We start from the raw sequence: 14653 nt of genomic DNA, 5'->3' as shown, positions 1-14653 counted from the left end.
AACAAAAAAACTCGGAATCCTTTTCAAGCCGCTAACAGGTTCTCGGAGGAGGCTCTGCCTTGGGTCTCCGTGCATGGTTCTATTTTGTAAGCACAGGACAGAAAATTATTTAAAATAAATAACATTGAATAAAATGTGCTTCATTCTGCGAGACAGCCGGAGCTCAGTGGTGGAAAGGTCACAGCACCGAAAGGCAAGATGCAAGGCGGGTACATCAACTCACATCATTATACGATTCGTGACTCGTTAGCGACATTTATATTAGTGGACTTTCTCTGACCACAGTCGAGTACCTCGGCGGCCGTTCGCCGAAGCGAGCAGATTCCTGGTCGAACTCGATGTGGCGGAACCCAGCGTGACCGTCCGGTGACTGTCTGTTCCCCGGTTCTTTGGTGCCACCGTGCTGGTACCGGCAGGCGCTGTGCAACTCTGCTGCGAGACTGTTTGTGCTGGCGTACCTCCTGGGTGCGCCGTTCTTGTGCTGGTGGTACTGGCGGGGCGACAGAGGCCGCTGCTTGTTACCCGGCTGCTGCTTCTCGGGGTTCTGCAGGCGGCTGCAGCTGATGGCGCTGACGCGGCTGTAGCCGGACACTTCTTCCCCCATCGCCTCCTTGGGCTCGAACGCCGGGTTCACGTAGGCGGCGGCGGCGTACCGCGACCCGTATGTGGGCCGGGGATCCCGGGCGATGTTCCGTTGGCTCTCCTTTTTGCTGCAGGAACGAGAGTAAGAAAAGGACCATCCAATGTTAGAAATACTTTGAAAACTCCAAGTGCAGTTTTTATTAGCACACTCCATCATCGTCATCATCATGTTCTGAACGTCTGCTCCAGGATGAACACATATAAACCATTGATCATTAACTAAACGTGTCCTGCTCTTACTTAAGTCAATAGGAAAGCGGTTAGGTTTATATACGGAAAATACAAAAGAGAAGACTCTCCCTCGCAGTTAATGATGTCAAATAACATTCCTTCACTAGAAATCCGACGAAAGATTAATAGATTGGTATTCTTGTTTAATAGTTTAACAGGTAAAAATAAACTGAAGCTTCCGGAGTGCATTAAGCGTCCTCTAGTGAGAAGGACTCGGAACGTTCATGAACATTCACTTACTCCCCTTTTCACCAAAACTAACAGTTTTAAATACTGTTTTTTCCCTAGAACAGTGCAAGATTGGAACTCGTTACCGAAATCTGTTTTTTCCTCGCAAAATTTTTCTGATGCCTTCAATCATCTACTTACCTGCTAATATTGCTTATATGTATCTTTTGTATCCGTGTGCTGCTAATATTGTATAAGTTTATTCTTTTGGTTTTATTCTTTTGGTCTCCGTGCGCTGCTAACATTGTATAAGTTTATTCTTTTGGTTTTATTCTTTTGGTATACATGTGCTGCTAATATTGAATAATTTTATTCTTTTTTTGTTATGTAACAATGTATGTTCACTCCTGCTTGGGCCAAGCAGTGGCCTGCAGTATTATGAAATAAATAAATAAATACTCAGCCCCCTTATCCCCTCAAACTTCCTAATTTAGACTGTTCACATGGCTTTTCTGCCGCTCTCAGCTGCGTTTACTTTATCTTAAAATCCACTCCGTCAGCCTGCACGAACATCGGTTATCGCTATCTTTAACCGGTGCAGAGAAGTGTAGCTGTATCAGGCAGACAGCCATCCTTAAAGGCCCAATATGACATGTTCCCGTTGAAGGGATACGAAACAGCCGACAACCGCATAATCACTGTGAGTACAAAATTGCCGGAAACGAATAAAATACACAAAATCAAGGGTTCAATAAATGCTGAATCCATGGCTCAGACTACCGTGCTCTAGCCTTTCGCTTCTCGTCGCATGCCTGGTTGTCCTTCGTTTCTTCTTTGTATTATTATGGGGCTAACAGATCAACCAGCTTAGCCTGCTTCAAATTCAGCTACAGTAACGGGACACTCGTTTCATGACTCCTGGAGTACCTGTCCCGCTCATAATCTTTGTTGTAATGCTGTACCTCCGGACCCTGTTCTGTTCTTCCATCTTTTCATTGACGCCCACCCTTTCCTACTGAAGCACACCTGTTTTTTCTGCATATCAGCAAATGTTTTTTTGTTTAATTATTCACTCGGATCTCTGCTTTTTAGCTCTCAGGAGTAGCATTAAAGCCATGGTCTTATATTTCGTACTCTGTTTTTACGGGCAAAAGGAAAAATTCAAATGCATATTAACATACATTCATCACTAATGCGAACACTCTTGTCGGCAAAACGAACAAGAGTGCGCCGGAAAGGCCCAGAAAAAGGTAGCTGACCAAACTGTGTAACATGTATTTAGCTTGACCTTGACGCCAGAAGCTTCCCTTATTTCCAACACCCCATATTTCTTATATATCAGGCCAGAGCTTTCGTTCGTTCTTGCTGCAACCCTGCTCTTTCATGCCGTTCACTATGTTTCCCTTTGGCTTTCTATTCCCTCTGCTCACATTCTTTTAACTCTGTTTCTTGCGTCAGAAGCTGCGACAGTTCGTATTCATTCCCATTTTGCTACTTGTGCGGATCAGAAAAGGAAGGCTCAGTGGTTTGGTTAGTCCATTCGGCTACTGATCCAGAAGACCAGGTTTCAGTTCCGGCAGCCACGGCCGCGTTTCGATGGAGGCGAAACCCAAAAGGCGCCCGTATGCTGTGTGATTCCAGCGCTCGTTAAAATAACCCCAGGTGGTCTAAAGAAATCCGGAGCCCTCCTCTATGGCGTCCCTCTTAGACCATATGTGTCGCTTCAGGACAATAAACACCACAATTCACCATTTATAACTGACGGATAACTAGTAGAGGTGAGGGTAGTGGTAGTTAACTGTGCTAAAAATAGAACAGAGAGACTGCTAGCGGGTCCACTAGTCACAACCCTCTATCACAGGACCGTATACTGCACATTCCCTTTGGACAGGAGGTGAGCACGCCGATGCTGTATCCTAATTGGTCACGAGACGATCAAGTTCTTACGAAGTGGCGACGTTATTGAGTTTTGCTGCAACTGCCACCTCAGAGATTCCAGCTATAGGCTTCAAAAAGCCTCCCCGATACAGCTGTTGCTGATGTCCAAGGGAGATGTCAGTGGCAGATGTAACCTTGAAGGTACAGACGACAGTGCGTAACTCGCAACGTACACTCCCCGCCAGAAGTCTTCAGGCCACAGGGTTTTCTTTTATCCCTGTATAAAGAAGCATTCAAAACAGCCGTCAAGCTGCAAATTCACATTAGGTGCGAAGAACCCTTGTCTTAGCCTTTAACGGCCCTTTATTTATCACTGTGCCGCGAGTGTTCCACTGGGCCGAGTACACTTGATCAGGACAGTACCTGTTTCCATCCTCTGCGGGGTAGTGGTCGGGCAGCGACTTCAGGATGCGGCAGGCGAGCGCCGGCAGCAGCAGCAGGAGTGCGCCGAAGGCGATGAGCGAGACGCCCACCAGGAAGGCGTAGAAGGTGCACACGGTGCCAGCCACCAGACAGAGCAGTCCCGGCACCACCAGTCCCAACACCGTCTGCCGACCTACGGGGTCCGCCACCCTGGCGCCGTCCTTGCGCGTGACGTCACGGCAGACGTCAGCGAGTGACGTCTATGGAGCCGTGACGTCAGGCTTCTGCCTCCTGGGTGGGGCCCTCGGCTTCAGCACCTGCGTCCGAGAAGGTTCAGGCGTCCACCGCGGGTCAGTTACTGCGCTTTGCTGATAACACACCACAAAGTCCGCTCATTCTGGCTCTGCAAGTCTGTCGGTGGACAGACACCGTTTGTTGCCAAATCAAGAAAGACAGTCGAGGAAACTGAGCACGTGACGCGTCCCTAACGGTCGCCTTGCTAACGGAGTTTATCTGAATGCACAGCGAGCTGCGCCTTTTAAGGCGGGCTGTGAAACTGTCCTTTAGCGGTAGAATGTGGCAATATTCATTGCGTCGAAAAAGGGTGCGTTGTAAAAGCCTGTGCATCTTTATTTTGTGAAAGTGGGAAAGTTGTCTGAGCAATGTGCAACTAACAACTCAAGGCACGTTGGGAAATTTCTTATAGATTGGAAATGAGAATAGCCCTATCGGTGATAATCAGTTACCATGCAAACGGTCACCGGTGTCCGACTTCACTGTGATTAGGGACTATTTCTCTTTCCTAAGCCAAAGGAAATGGCTCATTGAGCGCACGTAACGACAGAAACGAGTGGATTAGCGATACTCGAATTTCACTTAGGGTTTTTGTCAAAATATCTCTCTATATAGACGGAAAGATCTATAGAAGCTTCACGCGCGGTTATTGTTTGTTACTTGCCGCTGTGAACACTACGGCACCGTGAAACAATGGCAAACTTAATAAAGCAAAAGCACGACGGGCAGACCGCCCGTATACGATGGTCAGGGCCGAAGCCAGCCCGCACGAGGCCGTGTGCACAACGCGATCTACCGCAGTGTGCTCTCTGTGTACGCATACATGCGGGCAGAGAGACCGCCCACAGCCACACACACACACAGATAAACTCAGCGTGCTGCCACTCGTCAGTGTCCATAGCGGGCAGGCACAGCTCGTACCCCTCCGCGAGCGAAACGGCCGCTTTGTTCACTCGTCGCCACTGTTACGCACACAAAGAGACGTCGACCTGACCGTTGCCGCTGAACGCGGGCCACTTCATTTGAATGTGTGTGCGCGCAACTCCAGGACGCGTGCGCTCGCATCCAGTGCAACGTCCCCTGGTCGCCTGTTGTGCTCGACAAGGAGGGGATGCGCGCGACCATGGCGTCTCTCTCTCTTTTTTTTTCTTTTTTTGACGAGCACAATGGCCGTTGTCGACAGCGTCGGCTCCCGAACGCGCTGTCGCTCGTATCTGGTACCTTTTTTGGTCGTTGTTGTTGTTGTTGTTCGTGCTTGTTGGTGTCACTGTATGTCCTTGTCGCCGTCAGCAGAAAAGGAAGGAACAACGTTGGCGCACTTGCCCGCTGGACTGCTTAATGGCCGGTACGCGAACTCTAGGATGAAGCGCCGCCTCTCTGGCCAACCGTGTTCCGAGGGTCACCGAGGCCACAACTAGTGCGCCACAGAAATTACGTGCCGTGCCTCGACGGCTCTTGCAATGCCTGTTTGAGAACGGGACAAAGAGCAACCTGGCCTCGAGTAGCGCTTTTGTGCTTCGGTTTTAACGAGCTGAGGCCGTAATCGCGAGGAAGGGACGGTACGAATTAGAATAGGCTGACAGGCGGCGTCTTCTGATTGGGTGACTGTAATCCCCAGATGGCTGCGCGAAAGAGTACCTGTGTGTACCCGGACGTTCCATGCTTAGGGCTAGTGAGCGGTCGTCGCCTTCCAAAGTATCCACGAGTGCCGAGCACGCTGAACTAAGCTTCTTTTTTGATGGCGGACGTACTCATAGACTTCTTATATGTTCATAAAAAAATGCAGAGTACTTATTGCGTATATACATTCATACAAACATTAATGTGCATTCTGCACTTCTAGCGACGTTTTTTTAAAAGCGCATCTTCACTTTTAGTCAGCTCGCCCTTGAAACCTAGCCTTCAAGACCGCTCAGATGCATTAAAATCCTATAGGTTCTCACCGCAAAGCGCGTGCAGACCTGATTAAAATATTATTGCCAGTAATAGTGTCGTATGTTTATATTAACGTTCCAGTTCTGCACATTTACTATGAGACACTCCATACTGGGATTTCAACCACCTGTCGTTATTTAACGTGCAGAGAGATCGCACAGCACACGGGCGATTTTGCAGTCTTTCGACATGCGTATCCAGGATCGCCCTAAAGAATTTTGGCAGTACATAAAAAGAAACAGAAAGGATGAATTGTCTATCCCGCCACTCGATCACAACGGAAGTATCGTTCATGATAATCTGGAGAAAGCCAAGTGCTTTAACACATTTTTCAGCTCAGTTTTTTCTGCTGAGGACAGCAATAGCCCTGCCGATTTTCGCCTTGCCTTGAACTGTACGGAACCCATGGAGAACATTGAATTTGATCAGCGAGGAATTGTGTCTCTCTTAGAACGCTTAAAAGATAACAGTGCCACCGGTCCGGACGGCTTACCCACGATCCTGCTCTCTTCTTGCGCTTTTGCGTTGTCAAGGTACCTTCAAATTCTTTTCACAAAGTCATTACAGGAAGGCTCCTTGCCTGATGAATGGAGGCTTGCTAATGTTGTACCTATACATAAATCGGGACCTAGGAATGTTGTTTCAAATTATCGACCAGTGTCCTTGACCAGTGTATTATGCAAAGTTTTAGAGCATGTGTTTTATACTAGTATTATGAATCATCTTAGTATACATTCATTATTAAATACTAATCAACATGGCTTTCGCAGTGGTTACTCGTGTGTCACCCAGCTTACCGAATTTGTACATGACCTGTCAAGTGCTTTAGATAAGGGATATTCTGTTGACTGTATTTTTCTAGATTTTAAGAAGGCCTTTGACGTTGTATCACATTCCTTATTAATACAAAAATTATACTGGTACAACATAAATGAGAACGTTATTAGGTGGATAAAATAATATTTGAGCTTTAGGCGTCAATGTGTTGTTGTCAACGGGAAACAATCGCATGAGGTGGCTGTAACATCAGGGGTGCCTCAGGGATCCGTCTTGGGCCCATTACTGTTCATAATTTACATGAATGACATCTTTTCAGGTATTTCTTCATACATGCGTCTTTTTGCGGACGATTGTGTATTGTATAGAATTATTAACGATCAAAGTGACTGCGATGCATTACAACAGGATTTGTGTAAAGTGGCCCAGTGGTGTGAGAACTGGAGAATGCATATTAACTTACAAAAATCTGTACATATGTGTTTCACTAAAAAGAAGGTTCCCCATATTTTCACTTATAACATAAATAATAGCAGACTGCTTTCAGTGTTGGAATTTAAATATCTTGGTGTATATTTAACAAGTTCAATGTCTTGGCATCGTCACGTGCATTTCGTGACTGCCAAAGCCTGTCGTGTTTTAGGTTTCCTGCGACGTAACGCTAAACTTTTCCCTTTAAAGACTAAAGAACTGCTGTATAATACAAATGTTAGAAGCATACTTGAGTATGCTTGCACAGTCTGGGATCCGAAAACCTTGCTTGACGTTCAAAAGCTAGAAAGAGTTCAGAATTTGGCCGTTCGTTTTGTTTTCAATAACTATGGGCGTTATTTTAGTGTAACGAGCGCGAAAAAATCTTTGGGTTGGGACTCACTTCAAAAACGTAGGAAAGTACTGCGTTTAAAATTATTTCATAATATATTTCATTCTAGAACTGGAATAGACAGAACCAAATATATAGCCAACCCTGATTACGTGTCTTTACGTAGAGATCATTCACTTAAAGTTAAAGAATACAGGTGCCGGACTGACCTTTTTAAAATGTCTTTTTTCCCCAAAACGGTTTCGGAATGGAACAAGCTGCCTGAGGAAGTAGTGTCCATATTATCAAATGATTCATTTTCTTCCATGCTGTGACATTTGTTTGTGTATAATAATTCCGTGTTCTTTCTATCTCATTGTTATCTTCTTTTTTTGTAACCACCTGCATGCGGTGGCATTTGTGTACTTTTTCTTCTACCCCCCCACTGTAATGCCAGCCAATGGCGCTGTGGGTATGATGATAAATAAATAAATAAATAATAATAAGGCGTATTGCAATTATAATAATAAGGTATGTTATGTTCGTTAAGCCAGAAAGTGCCTAGACCGTGAAGGACCTGAGACACGTTATTAAGCCGAAGGCTCAAACCCGTTTCTTAATGTCTCTGCATGGCTACAAAATCTACTCGAGCAATGCTATTATTATAATGCGTCCTTCTATTTCTAATTGCTACCACATTTTCTCTGAAGTTTGAGTCTAATGAAGACGCTTCTACAATGGCCTCCACTTTGAGAAGCTCCTGATGTACCTTTCGCAGAGCTGTTGTCTCGCTTTAACCTGTGCCGGATAGTGCATCTTCGCTGTTCAATATTCATATCCCTGCCGCACCTCCGGCTGTCACTCGCTGCCAAGGACGCGAGGCTTGGGGATCGATCGGAATCGCTCGGAATCGTTGCCTTAATTGTCCGTGCTGGGGCCACGTGCTCGGCGCCATCCGGGAAAAAGGCCCGTAGCTCGCCTTTGCCTTGCATAATCTTCCCCCCTACACCGGATGCATGCTCGCTCCGTGCCGCGCCGTTTATGTCATCTGGCTGTTTCGGCGCCGCACATATACGCGCTGCTGCTGCTGCACGAGGATGCCGCGAGGAAAGGACGTGTGCGGAGCCTGCTCCGGCACCGTCGCTAGCAGCCAGGACTCTGTCGTACGCTGCGGCAAGTGCCTGAGGCAGTTCCATTGCGAGTGCGTCGGCATCAAGAACGAAGACTTGGACCTGGTCGTTGTGAACGGAGTCAGCACGTTCAAGTGCTTCGCTTGCACGAGGCGTCATGACCCAGAGAGGGCTGCTGTCGTCGGCAAGGAGGTGTCCTCACCTACCGGTGTGGGTGTGTCCCGTGGTGGGAACCAGCAAGACGCCCCACACCCCTCCCTCCCTTCGTCTGAGGACCCCCTCGACCTCCGCCAACTGGTACGCCTCCTTTGTCAAAAAGTGGACGGTATAGCCACCGACGTGCGCTCACTGAAGATCGAAAGCGAATCTCTTCGTGAAGACCTTACTAGGGACATTGAACAGCGACGGTCTGTCCCTAGCGATGTAAGCGTCGATGGTTCCTTTATTGGACAGCGACAAGGGAACGCATCTTCTGACGACCTCGATGATGCCTGCTCATTGAGGCGACGCCAAAACGAGTCTTGCAACGACCTGGAAGACTTGCGTCAAGCAGCCATACTTCTACGTCGTGACATCGAGGCGCTAACCACAGACGTACGCCGACTGAAGGGCGAAAGTGATTTCCTCCGAGTGCACCTCGCCGGTGCCACACAACTGTTAGGAACCATCTATCTCGGCCCGGACAAAAGAGCCGGCCCGTGCCCGTTCGCGCAGACGCCGAAGACGTACGCGGACGCACTGCGAGCCAACGCCCACCATTGTGTTCAAGATGTGGTCGAGGACGCTTCCAGCGAAGAGGCGTGGAAACGGGCGGCCGTTTCTGCTCTGGCCGAGGATGGTAGCAGCAGCACCACCACTGATCCTTGCCGAAGTGTTTCGCCCTCCATCTCCGGCATGCGGAAGCGACTCCCTCCACGTCACCTTGAACCTCCTTCTTCGACCACTCTGACCTCTCCGAAACAGAGGCCCGCTGGTGGTCTCTCCGTGGCCCGTCGTAGTCGCAGGCCGGCGCCGTCCGTGGGAACCTGCGCCGACAGTGCACTGTCAGCAGCTCCCAAGCCGTGCAGGCGCCGTGCGCTGTTCGTCTCCCGTCTGCATCCTTCGACCACGGGCAAGAGCGTCTCGGAGTTCGTCGATGGGGTGACAGGGGGCTCCTACCCTTGTGTGTGCACGAGGCTGCCGTCAAAGTACGACAGTTACACTTCGTTTCACGTGTCGGTGAGCGAGAAGGACTTTGAAGGGCTTCTACGCGCCGAGCTGTGGCCCGCTGGTTGCCTGTTCCGACCGTTCCGAGGCGTGCTAAAGCGCGGCTGCATTGGTTCCTCCGCTAAATAATTACGTATGCCGAGAAGTCGCCAGGAGCCTTCCAGTTGAACCGTTGAGCCTGTAAGCGCTTGCTGTCTCGATGCCATTTCCTTCTTAACTGGAGTGCAGGGAATGTTTAGTTTAGCAAGGAGGTAATTGCCAGCAAGTACTGTGCTAAATAAGTGTTGAGATGTTGCGTGCACAACTTGCTGGCAGTAACGAAGCTGTTTTCATGTCAGAGATAGCCTTTGCTGCGTTTCTTGATCAAGTGACCAAAAATATTTTGTGCACAGTTTCGGGTTTCCTTTTCTCAATGGTAGATAATAAAATATCAAAATACGCACGAAATCTGTGGAGCACTACTTTACGGCTGCAACTGCTCTGGATGCCTTGTCTATCGCGTAAGCAAACTATTGGGTAAGAACGCACTCAGTCAGCTCCTGGATGCATTACACGACGCTTACAAAGATGTATAGATAACATTTCACTGTGTGCGTGCAAAGAAGAAGGGTAACGTGAAAGGCAAATTGTTTCATGAAATGATCATGTCTTGCTTCAGGTATTCGGTGCATAACGTGTGCCGACCCAGACATTGCATTATAGAAATGCTGAAGTCTCAGTCCATGCCGAGCTCAGTACTCAGGCACCATGCTGCAGCGGCTGTGTTAGCAAGACAAATTTTTCGTTACACTTCAAAGTGTTTCAGAAGTATGCCGCATGCTCAATATAAACCTACAATGTATACCGTGTATGCACTGAACGCATGTGGAGATTAGTTTTGTCAATTTCATTCAAAGAGAATCAGCGGAAACCATTGTGGCGCCTAATTATATTTCTTGTTGAAATTAATTGGGCTCAGCCATCTCGTTCTGTAGATGACTCGGTTAACTTACTCAGCTTAAACCGCTAAGCCGTGTATGGGAAGCCGTGGTCTCCATTTGACGTTAAAGCTTCGAAAAGAGGACGACCCGGTCATGCAGCGCTCACTGAACCAGACCGGTATTCGAGGACGTCTTTATTATCCAAAGTTACGAGCAACAGATTGCAACAAGTTTTCTCCCATAGTCCCTGACTTCTTGGAGTCCCTTGGAACGCATGACTTTTTTATTGCGCAGCCTTCCTCAAAACGGCCACTCTATCAGGACTTGATTTACTTCCGCTCTAGCTGCATTGATTTGCCTGTGGTCTGTACTACTTCCTGATTCTGTGCCTATTTTGTGAGCTGCGGTTGCCACCCCAACACGGAGCTCTTAATACTGACGTAAACACTGTTCTTCAACTAATTTCTTGGAAGCCCAACTTCAAGACGGCATTTCTGGAGACGATTCAATTGTCCTTTCTTTTCGTAGTTTTCGCTAATTTAAATGCTTTTTCACACCCGTGGTAGTAATTCGCTTTGCGGAGGTTCGGGTTTCTGTGAACTAAGTTATCCTGCCCTGTCGCCAGACGATTACCCAACACCTTGATGCGGATGCGCGCGCAAGATAGCCTTGATGGGACTTCAACCAAAGCGAAGGCAATCGAGCCTGGTGAAGGAGGTCAGCGTGTCAGTAGCGACGCTGTAATGACTGTCATGACACTGCAAATGCAGTGTGAAGGCCGTGTGGTAATGACTTGCAAGGTTTTTGTTGTGTGCTTATTGCCAGTCAGGCGAAGAAAAGACTAACAGAACGCCCGTTGCATCCTTACGCAATTTCAACCTGGCGCACCACTTCCTTGGCATCTTTTGAAGACGTTTAAATCAAGTTTAAACTTATAACATACGCGCATTGCTTAAAAACGGCAAATTTCTGGTTTATTAGCAGAGATAATTCAAATCGAAAGAGGAAAGATGAACTTCCGTGGCAATCAATGTGCGTGCTTCAAGAGTATTTTCTGAGGCACCTAGCCTTCTACGTCACGATTAGGGAAACATTATTGAACTGTCTCCTTCTGCTCCTGCTATTCTTGAAACAGATTTCAGTGACCACTACGTCAACACTGACGGAAGCTGTCGCTGGAGAGCTTACATACACTGCGATTACTTTAATAGAGCAACTTATTAAGAGACCAACACCTTAAGATTGTCCTATATCGTCTTGCAGTTAGACGCAGGGTGTTGAGAAAAATTTTTGCTGGAGCCGATATACATCGATAGAAGCACTGATGTTGTGCCGATGTTATATTAACAATAGGGATTCTTATTAACAAAGCCTTTATGCGAGTGGTGTTTGATAATCTTATTCTCCAAGTTAATGAAACCGAATAAACTTCGAACTGTTTTAAAAACGCTGCTGAAGTAGTGAACAGCTGACATCTCCCTGGGAGTTGTACAGCTCGTACCCCCTAAACCTTAACTTTTAATATTTCCAGGGCTCGAGATCTGAGGCCCAGAAACCAACTCACCTGCAGAGTTCGATCATCCACTTAGTTACCTCCGGCGCATTTTGAAGAACGTGTCATCTACACGACGGCACAGATGGCCAAGCTCTGTGGCATCTTTGTGGGCTGTTCCAGAGGCCGTCACAAGCACATCCTTCTGCACACCATACGCTGAAGCTCCGGGAAAGTTCACTGATCGCAACTTCCAGTGGGTACTCCAGGAGGATGCACGTACGCTTTACCGGAAGACGATGACGTCTGACACTACCAAACAAGGCGTGCGCAGAGAAGACTTCTCGCCTAGCATCAGCATAAAACGAGAGGATGCAAGCGCGATGCTTGAACGATCCCAGCCTGGATGCCTTGCGCAAGTGTGACTCCTGACGTCGTCGTCCGAATAGCGCGCGGCGCGCAATTGAATGAGACGCTCGCTGCCGCCTCTGCTGGCGGACGCCCGAGAAGCGGGGAAGACCCCGCCTTCTTTCGCTCCGCTCGGCCTGGTACGCACAACGCAGCCAAAGCTGTACGCGAGCGCGCGCACGCTGCCAGCCGAGCGTGACGCCAGCCTAGTCGCTGCGGGGCTGCTGCTGCGCCCGGACTCGTGCATTCATCCTCCACCCTCCCGTCGTTTGGTCGCTCGTCGTCGTCCAGCTTCGGGCGTCGTCCGCCAGGGAGAGGGACGATGCATTGTCGCTCCCGTTCCCTCTCGGTGCGGAACGCGCGGCCAGCGCTACCTAGCGACGCCACCGGATATCCTTCCCCCTCCCGTTGGTGCGCCGCCACGCGTTACACTTGTCGCTTGAGTGTTTGTCGCTTTTCTGGATGCAGTGTGTGACTCCCCTTTATTTAGACTGCGTGTCCGCGAGGGTCTTGTCTTGATCCTCCTGCAAGAGACAGCGTTCTAGCTTCCGGCCTGCCCTCTAGCTCTATCCCTCTTCCTCTCTAGCTCACATGACCCCCCCGGCCACCTCATAGTATTGTTCGCCCCGATATAACGCTCAAGTCTTCGGCAACGGAAGGACAATTTGTTGTAGCCCTGGTACGTAGTTCGTGCCCTGCTCCGCTTTAAAAACCATCTCGCCACTCGGCCCCTTCTCTCCCGGTTCTACTACGGCGTGGTTTCTACTACGCTGTCTCCCTTTCTCTCTTTCTTTCTACTTCGCGTTTTTTGTTGGCACTCTTGGTATTTTCTTTAGAGAGCCTGCAAAGGACAGCTTGAACCAGCCTGTGTTTTTGTTGTTGTCGCTGTTTTTCTTTTTGCCCGCCTTTATAGTTGCTTACCTGCCCGCGTTCTTCGGAGGCACAGAGCGTGACGACACCGGCGACGTTGCGATACGTTTCCGAAATGCGGTGCTCTTTTTCTCTCACCTCGCCCGCTCTTTTTCCTCCTCCTCCTCTGGACGCTTTTCAGCCACTTAAGTCGTTGCGCGCGCCGCAATTCGCTCCTGGCGCGCAGGTTTATACTGTCGTCGCCGTTTTCATTGTGCGGGGCGTTATTCAGCCCGCCAACGAGCTCGTTCATGTTCCACTTGCTGTGCACAAAAAGGTAACCTTATTTTCGAGGCAGCGTGAACATTCACCCTGCATTGTTGATCACGTCCATTTTATTTCTGGGAACAGTAAGCTCTCCGTTCTCGAAGCTTTCGGTAGGCTCGGAAAATTTTCAGAAGCGTTTTCAGCAATTGCTTGGGTTGTGCTTAATATAAGGCCAGAATCTTAGTGTTGTTAATGCGGTATTTTTTTATTTCTGAAATGGAGAGGAGGGGAGGGGGGGGGGGGGGGGGAGTGCTATTGTCTACACGAGAACTTCAAGTATATAGGCAAGCTTTAAAGAACAGCCCAGTCAGCCTACAAACAGACCTCGCTGCTTCTTCGGGAGCGATTTGCGTCTGTCTGTACTGTTTGTCTTTATAGGGACGTTCGAAGATAAATACGACCTAATACTAATCAGAATTCATGATAGTAATTGTGGCTAAAGGCTGTTTGCTGGTGGCCCTGACAGAGCTACACGTTATTGCAAGTAGCGAATTTACACTTTCGAAGAAATTCGCATCTTCAGCTATAACCCAAAACCGCCTGATTGTCAAGCGTGGTTTGAAAGTTAATTAACCCATCACTCTGCAAAGTGACGCTGGTATTCTTTGCTTTAGGGCAACAACAGGCCTTTGAAAAGCTGTGAAGTCTTCATTATCAAGATGACAAAAGTTTTGAAGCTCCATCGATGTAAAAATCTCCAGTGTCAACAGGAAAAACGGATCAATGTCCCGTTTCTCGAGTAGCTAAACTGAATCTACCTTTGAGGACTTAGGAGAGGGCTTATTAAACCACCTCGGAGCAAATATTCAAACCATAAACGTTATTCGTTTTAAGCGACCCGCAAAAGAGTAATCTCGCTTCGCCGATTCGCTGAAAATAAGCGAAGACAGTTTGCAGTGGCTCGAGTAGCGGCGCAATTAGATGACGCTATGCTGTGATTCACATTCCAAACGCAACCTCTGACCACAGGCCTCGGAGGGCCGTGATGGTCGAGTGGTGTATTAGCTAAGACCACGTGTCGTTATCTGCCGCGGCCGGACGACGCGTGAATGAGCGAGCGAGCATGGATGGCCGCATCCGTAACCTCTTTTGTCTTTGAGGACAATGGTTCTTCAAACGGACGACTGCGGAGCTCCAGGGGTAACAAGTTCTTGCGTAACATTTATTCCCG

General features: G+C 48.4%; 2 protein-coding genes across 2 annotated transcripts; one reads left to right on the top strand and one right to left on the bottom strand.

Annotated features, from left to right (window-relative positions):
• Positions 1–239: 239 nt before the first annotated feature.
• Positions 240–12723, bottom strand: LOC149332690 (uncharacterized). Its single transcript, XM_089555838.1, has 3 exons — positions 11971–12723; positions 3343–3659; positions 240–710 (listed from the first exon to the last, which is right to left on the bottom strand). The coding sequence occupies exon 3, from the start codon at positions 602–604 to the stop codon at positions 257–259; it is 348 nt and encodes a 115-aa protein (XP_089411964.1). The 5' UTR covers positions 605–710; positions 3343–3659; positions 11971–12723; the 3' UTR covers positions 240–256.
• LOC149332691 (uncharacterized) lies at positions 8218–9913 on the top strand. The gene has a single exon (XM_089555837.1). It carries the CDS (start codon positions 8248–8250, stop codon positions 9613–9615), a length of 1368 nt encoding a protein of 455 aa, XP_089411963.1. The 5' UTR covers positions 8218–8247; the 3' UTR covers positions 9616–9913.
• Positions 12724–14653: the final 1930 nt, after the last annotated feature.

The sequence above is a fragment of the Amblyomma mixtum genome, chromosome 8 (genome assembly GCF_055824585.1).
Source record: "Amblyomma mixtum isolate Tamu chromosome 8, ASM5582458v1, whole genome shotgun sequence".
Classification (NCBI taxonomy): domain Eukaryota; kingdom Metazoa; phylum Arthropoda; class Arachnida; order Ixodida; family Ixodidae; genus Amblyomma; species Amblyomma mixtum.
The sequence above is the reverse complement of the archived record's forward strand: the minus strand, read 5'-3'. Positions and strand labels throughout refer to the sequence as shown.

Excerpts from the sequence above, each read along its gene's own strand:
- LOC149332690 (XM_089555838.1), bottom strand. The coding sequence starts at position 604 with ATGGGGGAAGAAGTGTCCGGCTACAGCCGCGTCAGCGCCATCAGCTGC.
- LOC149332691 (XM_089555837.1), top strand. The coding sequence starts at position 8,248 with ATGCCGCGAGGAAAGGACGTGTGCGGAGCCTGCTCCGGCACCGTCGCT.